We start from the raw sequence: 14,173 nt of genomic DNA, 5'->3' as shown, positions 1-14,173 counted from the left end.
TGTCGACATAATGTGTAAGGATAATTGATTGTTTTCTGGTGGGATTTTTCAAATTGGTTTGAACTACAAATTCGAGTAGTTTTGTTGTAGCTTGATATTTTACTCTACAGCATGTTACGATTTTAAGACCCAATGCTTCACCTTGTTGAAATGATTTACAATTTACAATACAATTGAAAACAGTGATTCAAAAGACGCGCTTCAAAAGTAGCTCTTTATGCGTCAAGGAAGTGTTTTGATTGTTATGAGCTTTATACAGAAGAAAAATAATTGTTTTTTCCTTAAGAATTATCTGGATTGATTTTCTATTTGGTTTTCTTCAATTTTAATTTCTTCATACTCGCCTTAATGTTATTTCATTTTTTCCTATCACCCTCTCATTCTCATCATAGTAATTACTTACTAGACTTGTTGATACTTCCTAGTTGTACAAACAGACTTTCGTCCATGTTACCTCTATTTGTGACGTTGGTGTTGTACTCGATGGCAAGTTAAACTTCAAAGAACATTTTACTGAAGTCATACTGAAAACCAACAAGACTCTTGGACTTATCTTTCCAGTAGCTGGTGATTTCCGAATTCCTTTTTTGGGACTTTCTAGAGCAGCCTTTTGCATTCCACGTGGAATAGAGTATGGTTAACTGTCTCGTTTGGAATCTACTGTTGAGGAAGACCACTAGAATTGAATTTTTTTTTGGATATTTCACTCGAGTTTCGTTTAAATCGATCATTAACTTTGCTGCAGTAGAATTCATAGCGACTTCTGTTTAGTTTCGACTCGTTAAATCAAAGACGTCATGTGATTCAAGCTTGCTCTATAGGTTGTGTGCTACTTGGGTTTACGGATGCTGACAGAGGACGCCAATACACTCACCATTAGCGAACGACAGGGGCTTAGGACTGTCCTTGACGTTGTGTGCGTTGTGTGTCCTTGAACCTGTGCGATGGTTTGGGGCAAGTTGGGACTCATGCCCAGGAAGGTACTCGCCAGCGACCCGTTCGTTAAGAGGCGTAGAATACCACAGCGAGCTCGTTGGATGGATCAGGTGGAGTCGAACCTGTCGGAGATTGGATGCATCCGTACTTGGAGGACTGCAGTCCTAGACCGAGTTTCCTCTGTTCGATTTTATATCTAGTCATGACATCTAGACGAGTTCAACATAAAGCAGGTCAAGAAGGCGAAGTATTTTATAAATTTACCAATATGAACCAAACAGGAACACATCGTCTATGGCTCTACAATCTCCAAGGGTCTGCAATTACTTACAGATTTCGTTGATTTAGCTTACCGGAAGACTTTATCATCAATGGTAATTATAATTCAAATATTCGACTTTTTTAGTAACCTAAGTACTTTCATACTGAGTTCTCGATCTCTGTTGTCTTCTCAATCCTTTCTATTGCATCAACCATTTTCTACACTTCTATACATCATATCAGAACCTTTAATAACATAATTTTGAACAGCACAATAACCCCTTCTTACAACCCTGCCACTGCATCATTATCTTCTTTTTTAAACCTTTAATTACACTTTTTACCAGCAAATTATAATCGCCACTCGAGCTCTCGCTTCAAATTAACAATCGCAGCAGGTTCCTCACTAGACGAATCGAAAGCAAATTTGTGTTTGTGCAGTAGGATCGCCTTTCCCCTCTAACCTCGGACCCACAGAGGGTTCATCATCGCCACCAAATTAGAGAGTGTCCGCGTGAACGAGCGTGAGTAGAATAATGTAGAACGGTGACAAAGCAACGCACCGTCACCCAGCAGGATACGATACCGGGCGCGCCACCCGGGAAGGCGTACGTGACTGTATCCGGCTCTGTGGTAACCAGTAGAACGGTAGGAGAGCAAAAAAACTAAACCCAGTTCCAAACCCACCACCAACTGGCCACTTTTTTGGTTGCCCAAGGCACCGAGGCGCTCTCCACTGAAGACTCAGCCGCTTCCTTGAGGGGCGCCCACACAGAGGACGCCCTTATTTGACAGCTCAGTTCATCATCATCAGCAAGGTTCGGCGTCGTGATTGGGTGTCACTTTCAAAGCGCGCTTCAGTTCAATCTTGTTTGACGGTAAAGAAAGGCAATATTTATTAGGCCATGTGTGATAGGTAGTGATTATCGATGGGAGCAAATCATAGTGCTCACCACCAAACCATGTGGTGGCCAGCAAGCGCTTGAAATCAGCATACACCTACGACACATCGGCGGTGGCGTGTAACGTGTAATTTGTGGACTTGTTTTCTTTTTTTTTCGGTGTAAGTTACAATCGTGGGAGGTTGCAGTTTTTTACTTCTATTTTGTGAGGTTTTCCCACTGCTCGTTACGCGTTGCGTTACGAGACGCCGGTGGCAAACAGTTGGTTCCGTACAAAAAAGGGCACCTTCGTCCGATCATTACAATATTAACACACTTCGACGCATTTATTGGACGGCATTTTACACGCAAATGCACGCAACACATGTCGCACGAAAAAACACCAGTTCTTGGGTGTGTTTTTTGCCTGGCTGGCCCTTTTCCTGCAACACCAACGACAAAGTTAACCCCCGGAGGCAAAAAGAAGTTTGTTTTACACATTTGAGCTGAGAGTTTGCCTGAAACATAAAAAAAACCCCAACTCTCACTGCACATTTCCTTTTGGGAGAGTTTTTCTTTTGTTTCATTCAGTTTTCTTCTGCGGAAAAACTATTTTCCAGGCCACACACACACACATATGTATGAATATATTATTCTCCCTTTCTCTTTCATCGCTTTTGGCTGGTGGTTTGTATTACACCGCATATGATCAGTGCTTCTGGTAAGTGTTGGGCAACATAAAGGATACATACACAGACTCGCACGCTTACGAACAGAGGGCCACTTAGCATTGGTCGGGCCCTCGGGGCGTCGACGTTGGTAATAGAGACTCAATTAGGAATGGTAATAAGGGAATGTGGAAATTATTGTGAATCGGTTTCTGTGTGTGCGTCTGTGTGCGGTTAAATCCATGGCAGGTCCTTTTACATCGCTAGGGTCATGGTTAAGCTTTTACAACATATTTAAATTTGACACGGAAATGAGCTGCGGTAGAGCATAGGGGTTGTTTTTTTTTTCTTTAACTCTGAAGAGATATAAAATAAAACAAAAATTATAAAACTTGACACGCGAACAAAAATGTGAATAAATTTGAGAAAATTCAGTAACACAGCAGAAATTAAGCTTGAATTTTTCGGTTTTTATTTTTCACTTCATTTGGGAGAGTGTTCTTTGATTTGTAAATGTGATTTGGAATTGTGAGTTAATTGGTTAGATTACAGAGACTTTGAGTAGTTAGAATTCATTTGAATTGCTCATAATTCTCGTAACTTAGGTTTGTTTGACAGCGGCACCGGTATTCAAACGGCAAGACCGAGGTTCAATTCCAATCTGGACCGTTCTCTACAACAAATCTAGTGCGTTATTAAAAGGCTAGCGGAGAAGATCTATATCTCTTCCTGTTGCTCTAGCCAACATTTTTAAATACGTAGTCCTTTTCTTCACTCCTTCCTTGTGTATCTTGTTAAATCGTTTTTACGCAGCATGGCTTTATGCCGAAACGTTCCTCTTCGTCCAACATCTTGTCTCTTGTTTCACCTGTGTTTGGCCGTCAAGTGGATACTGTCTTTACTGACTTTATGGTAAGCAGCCTCTAAATTGACATCTTACCAGCCTAACTGTATAGACCCGGCCTGGAAAGTTCTTTTCCGGCTTGTCTCCTTATCATGTTAGAATTCAGGATTCTATTTTTTTATCCATTCGTTCATTTTTGAGGTGTTCCTTAGGTCATTGGTTTGAGTCCTCTGTTATTCATGCTGTTTATCGATGACAGTGCTAATGTGCAGATGACTATCGCTGTAATTACTCGAGTCAGTCGTTCATCTAAGGGCCTTATTAATTATTTACTTATTTACTATCTATTTATTTTATTTACTATTTCTTTATTAATACTGAGACTTTACTGATACTGAGAAACATATTAATACTGAGACAGAGTCAGTCCTCTAGATAAGGGAACGTTCCGGATGGGAGTTGATCCTCACTCCTGTCATCGTCGCCACTATCGCCTCTACCAACGGATCGTCCATACTTGTTTCGGAAAATAAAAAATTGTTTCTAAATAAACAATCTAGGAAATGCTACTGCAGATTTGTTCGGCCTACAACTTGAAATTGATGAAGCGCATACTGATGACCGGAAAAAAAACCTAACATCTTCTTATTCTACCAATCTAGGTATTAGTTAGCTGATTTTAATTATCCAAATTGTTTAACTAGCGTTCAAATGTCGGAGACTGACGGGGAGGACACCAAAGCTCTATTGATTTGCTCAAAGATTAATGAAAATTTTTAAAGTCGAGAGGTAGAGCAATAGATTGCGCAGAATATCCTGGACAAGATGGAAACTGTTATATATCATATCATCTCCAAGACGTAATGATAAAGAATCAGCTACTGGTCAATGACACAAAAATCTAAAATATCCTTTTGAAATCAGCAGCGACAAGAAGTAATATTTCGAGCAACGATTTTTGTTGATGCCTTACCCAATAGTTCAGTAGCCAGGAAGGAGTAGCAACTGATGGTCCAGGATTGACAAGCTTAGAAAAGGAGTATTGATTTTTTTTTTCGTGACAACAATGACTAAGGTACCTCCTTGCTGACAACATCTTCTTTACTTCCACACCGAAACAACAATATTAAAAGAAACAAAGCTACTTATGCAACAAAATTAGCTTGTCTTCCTCAACTCTGTTGTTACTGGTTCCCGTCCTTATGCCCTTCTTCATCTTATCACCTACCGAACGATTAAGTGTCACCTTTAAATGATCGAATGCAAATAGGTAACCATCCAACACCATCTGCTTCATTAGCTTCCGTACACACAAATGCAAGGGGAAAAAATGATAATATTTATGTGAAGTTAAATGGCCACCGAAGCGAAGGAGCGCGTGCGACCTCGTCATTAGTAGTAATTTATTCAAGCGTTGCGATGTGATACCCAAACGACCACCACAACACATATTTGCGGGATGCAGATCAATTGCAGACAGGTGGCCGGATCGGAGATGTAAAAGGCACGGGATGGGGAAAATCGCGTATTTTCTTAGCAATTTTCCCATGGGACTGTGCAGTGGTGACGTTTGGCCGCATTCGAGACCGTTGTTAAAATGCATACATAATCCCATCAGAGAGCGAGAGTGTGGGTTTCGCGGGCGCTTATCTCGACCTACTGTGTGCTGCTCGTCTATTTGCATGTGTCCCACCGCTGAAGATGTAACGATATCATAATCAAATTATGGGGATTATCATTAGTTGCGCTCGGTTTCGCATTGCTTTATTCGGGTGTGTTCTTAGCTGCTACCGGAAGGCAACCCATAAAATGGGCTTATGAATGCAAATTATTGCCCTCATACACACGGATCATATCTCCAGCTTGTGGTGGCCTCCGGAAGTATGTCCAAACCATCGCCTTAACCCGCATGCGAAGAAACGCGAACCTTTGGTGGCAACTCCGACGATGAGAATATACTCCGCAGGTCGTCAGGTTCTGCAGATACGCCGAGCGCATCATTAGCGCTAACTACCGGATGATAACTAATTGGATCATCGGCTTCTACACTGGGTGCCCCGGCAGAAATGGAACACTATCGAACTACGGTTGTTTCCGAAAATTATTTCGCCTCACTGGTCACCAACAATTGCGCTGGAAGAAAGTGAGCAACTACTTAATGAAGAATAACGTAAGCAGACAACGAAGAAAGGAAATTTCACGCTCCTTATGGAGCAGCAGTCTCTCGAGCATTAAGGGTGCGGGATTAAGCCGGTATGCGATCCGTTCTAATCCTTTCCACAAACAGCTTGAACGTTCCACGTTTTCAGCGTTCAGACTTTATCCTTCAAATGGATTGGTTGGAAGCTGGTTTCCTTACGGTACGGACTGCTTGCAAGACGCAAGCACCAGGCACCCAACGGTGGGTGTGAGAGTAGTGAAAGTGAAGGATAATCCAATTTCGATCGTACACAAACATATCCTTTTTTCCGTGCATCTCCCATGCAAGCAATCTCCTTTACTGATGGTGGCTCAGACTCGTCCCTACTTTTTTTTGTTGGAGACATACTAACCGAACGATGTCGGCTACATAAGCCATACCTAATCTAATAACGTCTTCAACAAACGATGAGAATGACGATTCCAATCGCTCGGTTGAATGGAGTTTAGGTCGTCTTGGGGAGAAATATAGAGGAGGGTTTTGTAGTTTACTACAAAAACGAAGCATTTTATAAAATGACGAATGCTACTAGAAAAACTTCTTTGTATTTAGAAATCAAGTTTTAAAATAGGTTTTTCTTATTGTTCCGTACAAAAATAATCTTGGATATTATTTGAAAATCACAAGACGCAAACAACGAAGATTCAAAGTTAATACGTATCGGAGTTGTGACAAAATGGAATAAATAATTTTCAAACTCCAATTCTGTGAGTAAAACTTAAAAATTGAATTTTAAATTATTGACAAAGAAGTAGAGGGCAGAACAGTCACCAAGAACTATAAAAAATCGCAAAATTTTTAAAACGATTGAGAAATCAAAATCACATTCAGATTGTCATTCATCGAAAGTAACGGTTCATTTAAAAATATTCGATGAAACGAGCGTTAACTCGATTATTCGTGCATACGGATGATCACATCAACTTAGACTAAGACCCAAAAAACAAAATTTGTTTCTGTAAATAATACGCTATTACTGAAAATTTCGTTGTTTTGAGAATTATTTCTACAACAAAATAGAAAGAAAATAAAAGATAAGATTAGATAAGAAAATAGGTCTCAGCTCTTTGGAATGGGATTTTTTCAAATGTGATGTAAATATTTTTAAAAATATCTTGAAACAAAATCTGTCTTCTCTCTATAGTGAGCAGCAAATGTTCACTTTAGTGACAAGTGAGATTTTATTGTGTTGGCGTACCAAACGTGGAAGATAAATGAGATTGGAACAATGAATTCTAGATTTAAGCGAACTAATAATATCGCTTGAATCTAGAATTTATTTTTTTGTGTTTCGTGTTTCGTGAATTTTGCGTGTGTCACTATATTTTTAAATTTTCTCTCGGCCTGTAGCATTATTGTTCACTTTGAATATTGTGGTGAGAAATACACTTTTTTCTCACTGACAGCTCTCACTTTCACGGTTGGCAAGTGTTGACACCATCAGATATCGTATTTTGTTCATTGGGCAGCGATAGCTGTCAAGTATTTCGTATCGCTGTTGAGCATTCAAGTTCATACCGGTCTGAAAATCCCGCGGAAAACAGCGTAGAAGTCGAAACGTTAGGTACCGGAGGATAATCTACAAGTACAGTAAGGATGACCGACTCAGTGGTTGGCAAAATAGCGTCTATTTCGCTGAAAGATTTTGTGTAAGTTGATCAATTTATATTGCTTGCTTGTGGTGTACTGTATTTCCGTCCTCGTATTTACATTGCAGCACGTACGACTCGGTTGTTCTGTATCCGGACGACTATCTGAATATAATTCTCGGACCAAATGGAACAGGCAAATCAGCTATCGTTGCCGGTATCGTGCTCGGAATGGGTGGTAACTGCAAGCTGCTTTCCCGATGCGACAATGTAATGCAATAGAGAAGAGAGAAGGAGGGAATGTACATAAACATCACGCAGAAGCTGAATCTGCTTTTAAAATGTTCTTCCAGATCGACAGCTACATAAAAAATGGGAAGGAAAGTGCCACAATACGGATCTCGATTTATTGCAACGGAGAGCGTGGAGTCCAGTGGTTCAGCCGTTCGTTCAATCACGACCGTGTGAATACGTTTAAAATCGACGATAACGTGGTTTCCCATCAGGCGTACCTGCAGAAGATCCGTGCCTTCAACATCCAGGTGGACAATCTGTGCCAATTCTTACCGCAGGACCGTGTGCAGGACTTTACCAAGATGAATCCACGCGAGCTACTGATAAACACCCAATCCTCCGTCTGTGCGACGGAGGTGCAGGAATGGTTTAAGGAGCTGAAGGAAAAGCGTGCGCTGCAGCAGAAATGTGATGCCCAGGTTTTGTTGGGAACTGACCGCGTCCGGGAGATGGAAGCTCGTTTGGCGGATCTAGAGCAACAGCTGGAAACGTTGCATGCACGGGAAGAGTTCCAGCAGCAAATAGACATCTGCCTGGCTAGGAAGATATGGTTGGAGTACGAGGAACTGTACTTGCAGTACACGGCCATACTGAAGGATTTAACGATAGCTAAAAAGTAAGTAATGAAGTTCGTTTTCTTTATTGATGGACTGACGCCCATCAAGCACCAGGACTGACTGGCATTCTGAAATCTACATTTCAGAATGCACGACGACAAGGAACTCGAGTACAACAAGTGCAAAGCGGACATGGAAACAATAATGGCTCGCAAGCAGCAGCTCGAAAATTCAAAAGCAGCTCAAGTGTCGATCGCCCAGCGCTGCACATCCGATATAAGACGTCTGGAAGAAAAAATGGAACGGCTAGAAGACAGCACCGCTAAGCAAAAGCGCGACCTGACGGACGCACTGGCAAAGGCACAGGAGCAAAAGTCCGAGCTGGAGGAAGCGAAGGTCGTGCTAGCTGCCTTTGTGCAAGATTGTGCCGATGCATTGGCGGCAGTTGGTTCGGAAGAAGAAGTGCGGCAAAAGATTTCCGATCTCTTTGGGCAGGAGAGCAAAATCCGCGAGGAGGACGATTTGCTGAGGAAACGCCATCAGAAGTTGAACCAGAAAATTGAAACCGATCTAAAGCCAGAAATGATAAACCTTGAGCGTAACATCGCGACTATCGAAGACGTGGCCAATACAAAGTTGAAGATCCTCCAAACACGCTTCGAAGGTACGTACCGGGCTGTGCTGTGGTTGCGCGAAAATGAGCATCTTTTCCAAGGGAAAATTTATGAACCGATGGTGCTGGAGCTGAACGTACCGAACTTGACGAATGTTCCGTTTCTAGAGAATACGATCGGTGTGCGCGATTTGATTGCTTTTACGTGCGAAAACACGGAAGATATGAATCTGTTCCTAAGGAAAACGCGGGAAGAAATGAGAATCGAGGGTGTCAATGCGATCCAGAGTGATCCGGCTGATCGGCTGCATTATAAGCCCCGGTATCCGATCGATAGTTTGAAGCAGTTTGGCTTTCATACCTATTTGATCGACATGCTGGAGGCACCGTTTCCGGTTTTGAATGGGCTGTGTAAGCTTTACGGGTTGCAAAATATACCCGTCGGAGGGGCTGACTCGGCAAAGCACGTTTCTTCGCTGCCGGATGAGATTGCGGTGTTTTTTACACCGTCTCATCGCTTCCAGGTCTCGAAATCACGCTACACTGGTGAAAAATCAACCCGTAGCGATGCGTTGACGGCGAAACAATTGCTAAACCGATCGACGGACCATGCACTGCTCGCTCAGAAGCGTCAACAGTTGCTGTGCTTGGTACGGGAGTGTGACAAGATCCGCAACGCTCGTGGACAAATCGAAAGTAACAGCAAGAAGTTGCAGGAACGCTGTACGAAGATTCAGCAGGAGAAGCGAGAACTTCAGGAACATCTTCAAAAATCTAAGCAAGCGAAAGTGAAAGTGATGCGACAAGAGCAAAGATGTACCGTACTGACCGCTCGACAGATAAACGTCGATGAAGAGCGTTCCAAGTATGAAAGATCTTGTAGTGCCATCATCAAACAGCTGCTGGAAGAACTTGGGCGCAGGATCGAAGCGTTAGAACGGTACGCTGCAGCGGTCCGGGAGCATGAGCTGCTGGAACATCGCATTCGGATCTTTGAGCAGTGTAACAACGATCGGGAGGCAAACTTCCGCGTGCTTGAGGATGCGTACCAGTCAGCTCAGAAAACGTTGGCAAACGTTAAAAAAAAGCTAGCCGATGTTAAGGAGAAAACCTCGAAGAAAAACAACTCTGCGCGTGCACTGACACAAAACAAAACACCAGATAAGCCGGATTTCCCGTACAAGCAAGAATTTGCCCAACTTCCATCCACGATTGAGTCACTCGATAAGCATCTGGAAGAATTGCGCGTACGGTTCGAGTGTTTGCCGCAAGGCAATCAGCAGGCGGTTGCCGAGCACGAACAGATGCAGCAACTATTAGTGCAGCTACGGTCCGGTGTTGCCAATACGGAGCAGGAAAAGGCCTCGCTGGAGCAGGATATGGCCGAACTACACGAACGCTGGTACCCGGAGATACAGCGCGTGGTGCTAAATATTAATAAGAAGTTTTCACACTTTATGGGCTCGATGGGATTTGCCGGTGAGATTGAGCTGATACGACAGGTTGAGGTAAGCCTAGGCAGCACACCTTTGTTGGCATTTGGTATTTTGTTGTTATCCCGTTTCCCTTTTTCTCCCCTACCCCGAAAAGCGTGATTACGATGAGTATGGCATCCGGATCCACGTGAAGTATCGCAACGAGGAAAAGCTGAGCGCTCTCGATCGGAAGCTTCAGTCGGGCGGTGAACGAGCAGTCGCCATTGCGATCTACACACTTTCGCTGCAACACATGACACAGGTACCGTTCCGATGTGTGGACGAAATCAACCAGGGTATGGATCCGACGAACGAACGGAAGGTTTTCAACATGCTGGTGGATGAAACGTGCCGCGAAGGACAATCGCAGTACTTCTTTGTGACTCCGAAGTTGTTGCCACGGCTCAAGTATAACGACAAGATGACCGTGCTGATTGTGCACAACGGGAAGTACATCGAGAATCCGGACGTATTCTTAGCGAACGGAGCGGATGGACGGGCATGATAGATGGTTTGAGAGTCTAGAAAGTGTGTAAGTAAAAATAGAATCATTATTTTTATCCCATTATAACGTAGATTGGAGGCTAGAGAGGGAAGTGAATCGGAAGGAGGAGATGTTTCCATAGGCGCGTTTTGATTTATCATATTAATTTATTTACATATGTAAGAATCGTTTGAAGAAGGCGAGATTTTTCTTTATGGATGTATTAACCTGCTGTTGCACGAGCTATATGTCAATAGGGGACTGATAGTAGGTGCCATTGACTTGGTCGTAATGAGACAATAAAGTAATATAGTAATTAAGAAGGAATAGCATAAAAATCACTATAAGATAAAGTGAGAAATAACATTTATTGTTCAAAGTATTTTTTTTTTTTTTACTTATAGGTAATGTCAGGAACTGAATAATCAATGTCCATGCTAAAAAAGACTTATTACAATCAAATTTATCTTGTTATCCATCTAGATATTTTAACTCTTAAATTTCTTTAATCACAGTCTTGTCGTTTTTCTTTTTTTCATAAATAGTCACTTTTTTTATATTTCTCTGTAGTTTATGGCCAAAAGCAGAAGATTTCAATATTTCAAAAATATATAACAAAAACAAGACAAAATTACCCGGGACATTCTGAGGCAAAGCAGTACAAAAACGCTCCGGTTGTCCGAAACAGCCTCGCGCAAATCTGTAAGGGGGATAATCTTAATGCTATTCGATCGTTCTACTCTAAAGCTACCTTAACATATTAGGTGTTAGAGGAGGGAATGCGTTCACTAGGGGAAAAAACATGTCGGGAGTGATAGCCTTATTTCAGAGTTGAGAATTTAAACTGTAGGAAGGAATTTTTAATTTGTACAATTGTATCTTCTTCTTCTTATAGGCGTAACGACCTCTAAAAGGTCATGCCGGCCATCGCCGGTTAGTCAAGCCTCAACTACGGGGGGACGGTCCGGATGGGATTTGAACCCCGGTCCTACCGTTAGAAGACCGGCGCCGCTGTCGCCTACACCACTGGGTTGCTCCTTTTACATTTGTATATATATCCTTAATACTCAGAAATATATGTCTCTTCGGATATTATTTATTTCTCAGAGTTTGTAACTTCGAAGAAGTCATTCCAGATCCTCGCTTGTTTATAGTTAATTTGTTCGCCTTAGGAGTTTTAGAAATATCTTCCAGCATCAGCGGCTCGAAAGAATTGGTCATTCTGGCCGTGAATTGAATGGCGGGAAAGGAATGAGGTGACGGCGTCTGTCACGCAAAAGACGTGAGGGAGCATGGATAAGAATCAAGGAAAGGAGAGCGGAGCGAACATCCAGATCATTTGAAAGGAGGCAGGCGATAAAGTTTGACAGGATGTGAGAAGTGTGCGTTCTTAGAGACTCGAGACAAAGTAGACGTATCTTAGTTAAGAACATAATTGCTATACAGTATTGTTATGTAGGAGAAGCTGGAACGAACGGCCCAAAACCTCGGTTTGGAGATTAACGTGCCAAGAACAAAAATTAAAGCTGTTCTTCTAATAAATACTGAGTTTCTCATATGTCATATCGTATTTTGCAAGTCGGTTCTATTGTTCCGTTGACATCTAGTACCAATCGAAAGCTGACGAAAAAAGCTCAGCTGCATCTGTATCGAAAAACTCTCAGCTGATCGCGTAAAGGAAGAACTAGAACAAAAATTAGGAACTCTGTGAGCAAGTTGTACAATATTTTCCCTATTGTGCAGCAAAATGTACTTGCCAGGTTCTGGTCACATGATCATGACACCAGACGAATCAAAGGGCAAATTGAAGAATTAAATAAAGAATTCCTGGATGGATCAGCTACGGGTAATCAAATACGCCTTTAGTTTTGATGTTCTTATATAGATCTAGCTTCCCAAAAATATTTTATGCCAACGAGAAAAGGAATGCTAATCTTACCTAGTTTGCTTTTTATGGAGCAAATGTTTCAAGTGATATCTATTACAGAAAGAACCCAGCTCCGGCATGCAAGTCAGTATGAAGCAATGGAAGTTCAAAGTTTATTTCCAGCTTAATTTGAATTCATCTCATGTTACGTATCGCGCACTCAACTATCAGTACTTCATGTTGTGCTTTTAATTTATGTCTTCTAGTGTAGCGTGTTTAATGCACCTGCCCCTGCTACCGTTTCACACCTTCTTCCTTTTCCCAGCGCGCACCGGAACTGAACTTTCTCATCGGTAACCGCAACACTGTGCATTGATCCTCAACCGTAAAGGCATAGGCAAGTGCACGCCGTCATCGCTGATCGGCCACTATCAGTGCGTGTAGGAATTTGTCGTTCATCAGCGGATAGCGCAAAAGCGTTACAAGGGTGCCGCCAACAGGTTCTGGCTGTATCAGGTTTTTTTTTTCTTTCTATTTAAGTAACGCAACCGCCACCATTTGCGTACCACACGCAAACGCAACGGTGGCCCAGTCTGGAGGGTCAATACACTTGCCACTTTGGATATCGAAGATGCGGAACATCATCTCCCGGCAATCGATCGGATCGGTTACCTTAGTTCGGTACTTGCAAAAGTGCTAAATGATCAACATCTCTCGGGGGTCTGTTTTAAGCTTGGGACGGGGTAAGGCAGTAAAAACTATTTATGTCAACCGACGGACAGAAGCTGGCACGATTTATAAGAACACGACACGAAAAGTCAATTAAAAATCGAACGAGTGTCGAAAAGTGGTGTGTGCACACGTGTGTGTGTGCGTGTATGCCCAAGGAATCAAGGCTTGTCTTTTTATCGCGGAAACGAGATTGCGCCACTAGGGACGGTAGATGTCGATGTCACTCGCGTCCTATCAGCGATGATGTTGCTGATAATGATGACTTATACTGAGTCTTCTTCCTTGGACCGTACGGGGGACGGTAGCCATAAAATTAATCTTATTAGAGCAGGCTTGCCGCGAATGTGCCAATTATGAGCAGATTGATTTAATTGCCAAATGATGATGATGTTGCATACCCGGGGTTTAATGTTTTGTGGCGAGCGCGTCCTGACCCTTTGCTGTCCGGTGAGGAAGGTAATTGCATTCGCGTCCTAATTATCCCTTCCTCTACTAGTGCTGTGTCTAGCGCACTCGCGCTGGGTGGACAAATTACTCGTCAACGCTACCATTATCAAACCTTCTGCTATGCGCCGGTGGAGCGCACTTAGCGCACGGCTCGGCACCAGTGTCCGCGAACGTAGTTGGGTTATAAAATCTGGGTCGGAAAAGAAATTTCGCCCTCCGGGGTTGATCGGGAATCGATCTCGTGGTTGGTGCACCTTTCGTGCATATATCTACCCCCCTGGATCAACCACAGCACAGGAGGGAGGGAAGGGGGATGATTATGCAG

General features: G+C 42.7%; 3 protein-coding genes across 3 annotated transcripts in view; 2 read left to right on the top strand and 1 right to left on the bottom strand.

Annotated features, from left to right (window-relative positions):
* LOC126567958 (MOXD1 homolog 2-like) overlaps window positions 1-14,173 on the top strand; it is a 507,834-nt gene that overhangs the window by 126,710 nt on the left and 366,951 nt on the right. The gene's annotated exons all lie outside the window — the stretch shown is intronic.
* Window positions 1-14,173, bottom strand: part of LOC126568598 (probable salivary secreted peptide) — a 380,437-nt gene that overhangs the window by 199,082 nt on the left and 167,182 nt on the right. The window lies entirely within an intron of this gene.
* LOC126567833 (structural maintenance of chromosomes protein 5) lies at window positions 7,387-10,823 on the top strand. The gene is made up of 5 exons (XM_050224147.1): window positions 7,387-7,439; window positions 7,508-7,649; window positions 7,733-8,289; window positions 8,377-10,351; window positions 10,434-10,823. The coding sequence occupies exons 1-5, from the start codon at window positions 7,387-7,389 to the stop codon at window positions 10,821-10,823; spliced, it is 3,117 nt and encodes a 1,038-aa protein (XP_050080104.1).

This window comes from Anopheles maculipalpis, chromosome 2RL (genome assembly GCF_943734695.1).
Source record: "Anopheles maculipalpis chromosome 2RL, idAnoMacuDA_375_x, whole genome shotgun sequence".
Lineage (NCBI taxonomy): Eukaryota > Metazoa > Arthropoda > Insecta > Diptera > Culicidae > Anopheles > Anopheles maculipalpis.
This window is presented reverse-complemented; position numbering and strand designations above follow the sequence as displayed.

What these genes read in the sequence shown, in the direction of transcription:
- LOC126567833 (XM_050224147.1), top strand. Translation starts at nt 7,387, where the DNA reads ATGACCGACTCAGTGGTTGGCAAAATAGCGTCTATTTCGCTGAAAGAT. An exon ending in GATTTAACGATAGCTAAAAA is followed by an intron (nt 8,290 to 8,376) that starts GTAAGTAATGAA and finishes TCTACATTTCAG; the next exon opens with AATGCACGACGACAAGGAAC. An exon ending in AGCTGATACGACAGGTTGAG is followed by an intron (nt 10,352 to 10,433) that starts GTAAGCCTAGGC and finishes TACCCCGAAAAG; the next exon opens with CGTGATTACGATGAGTATGG.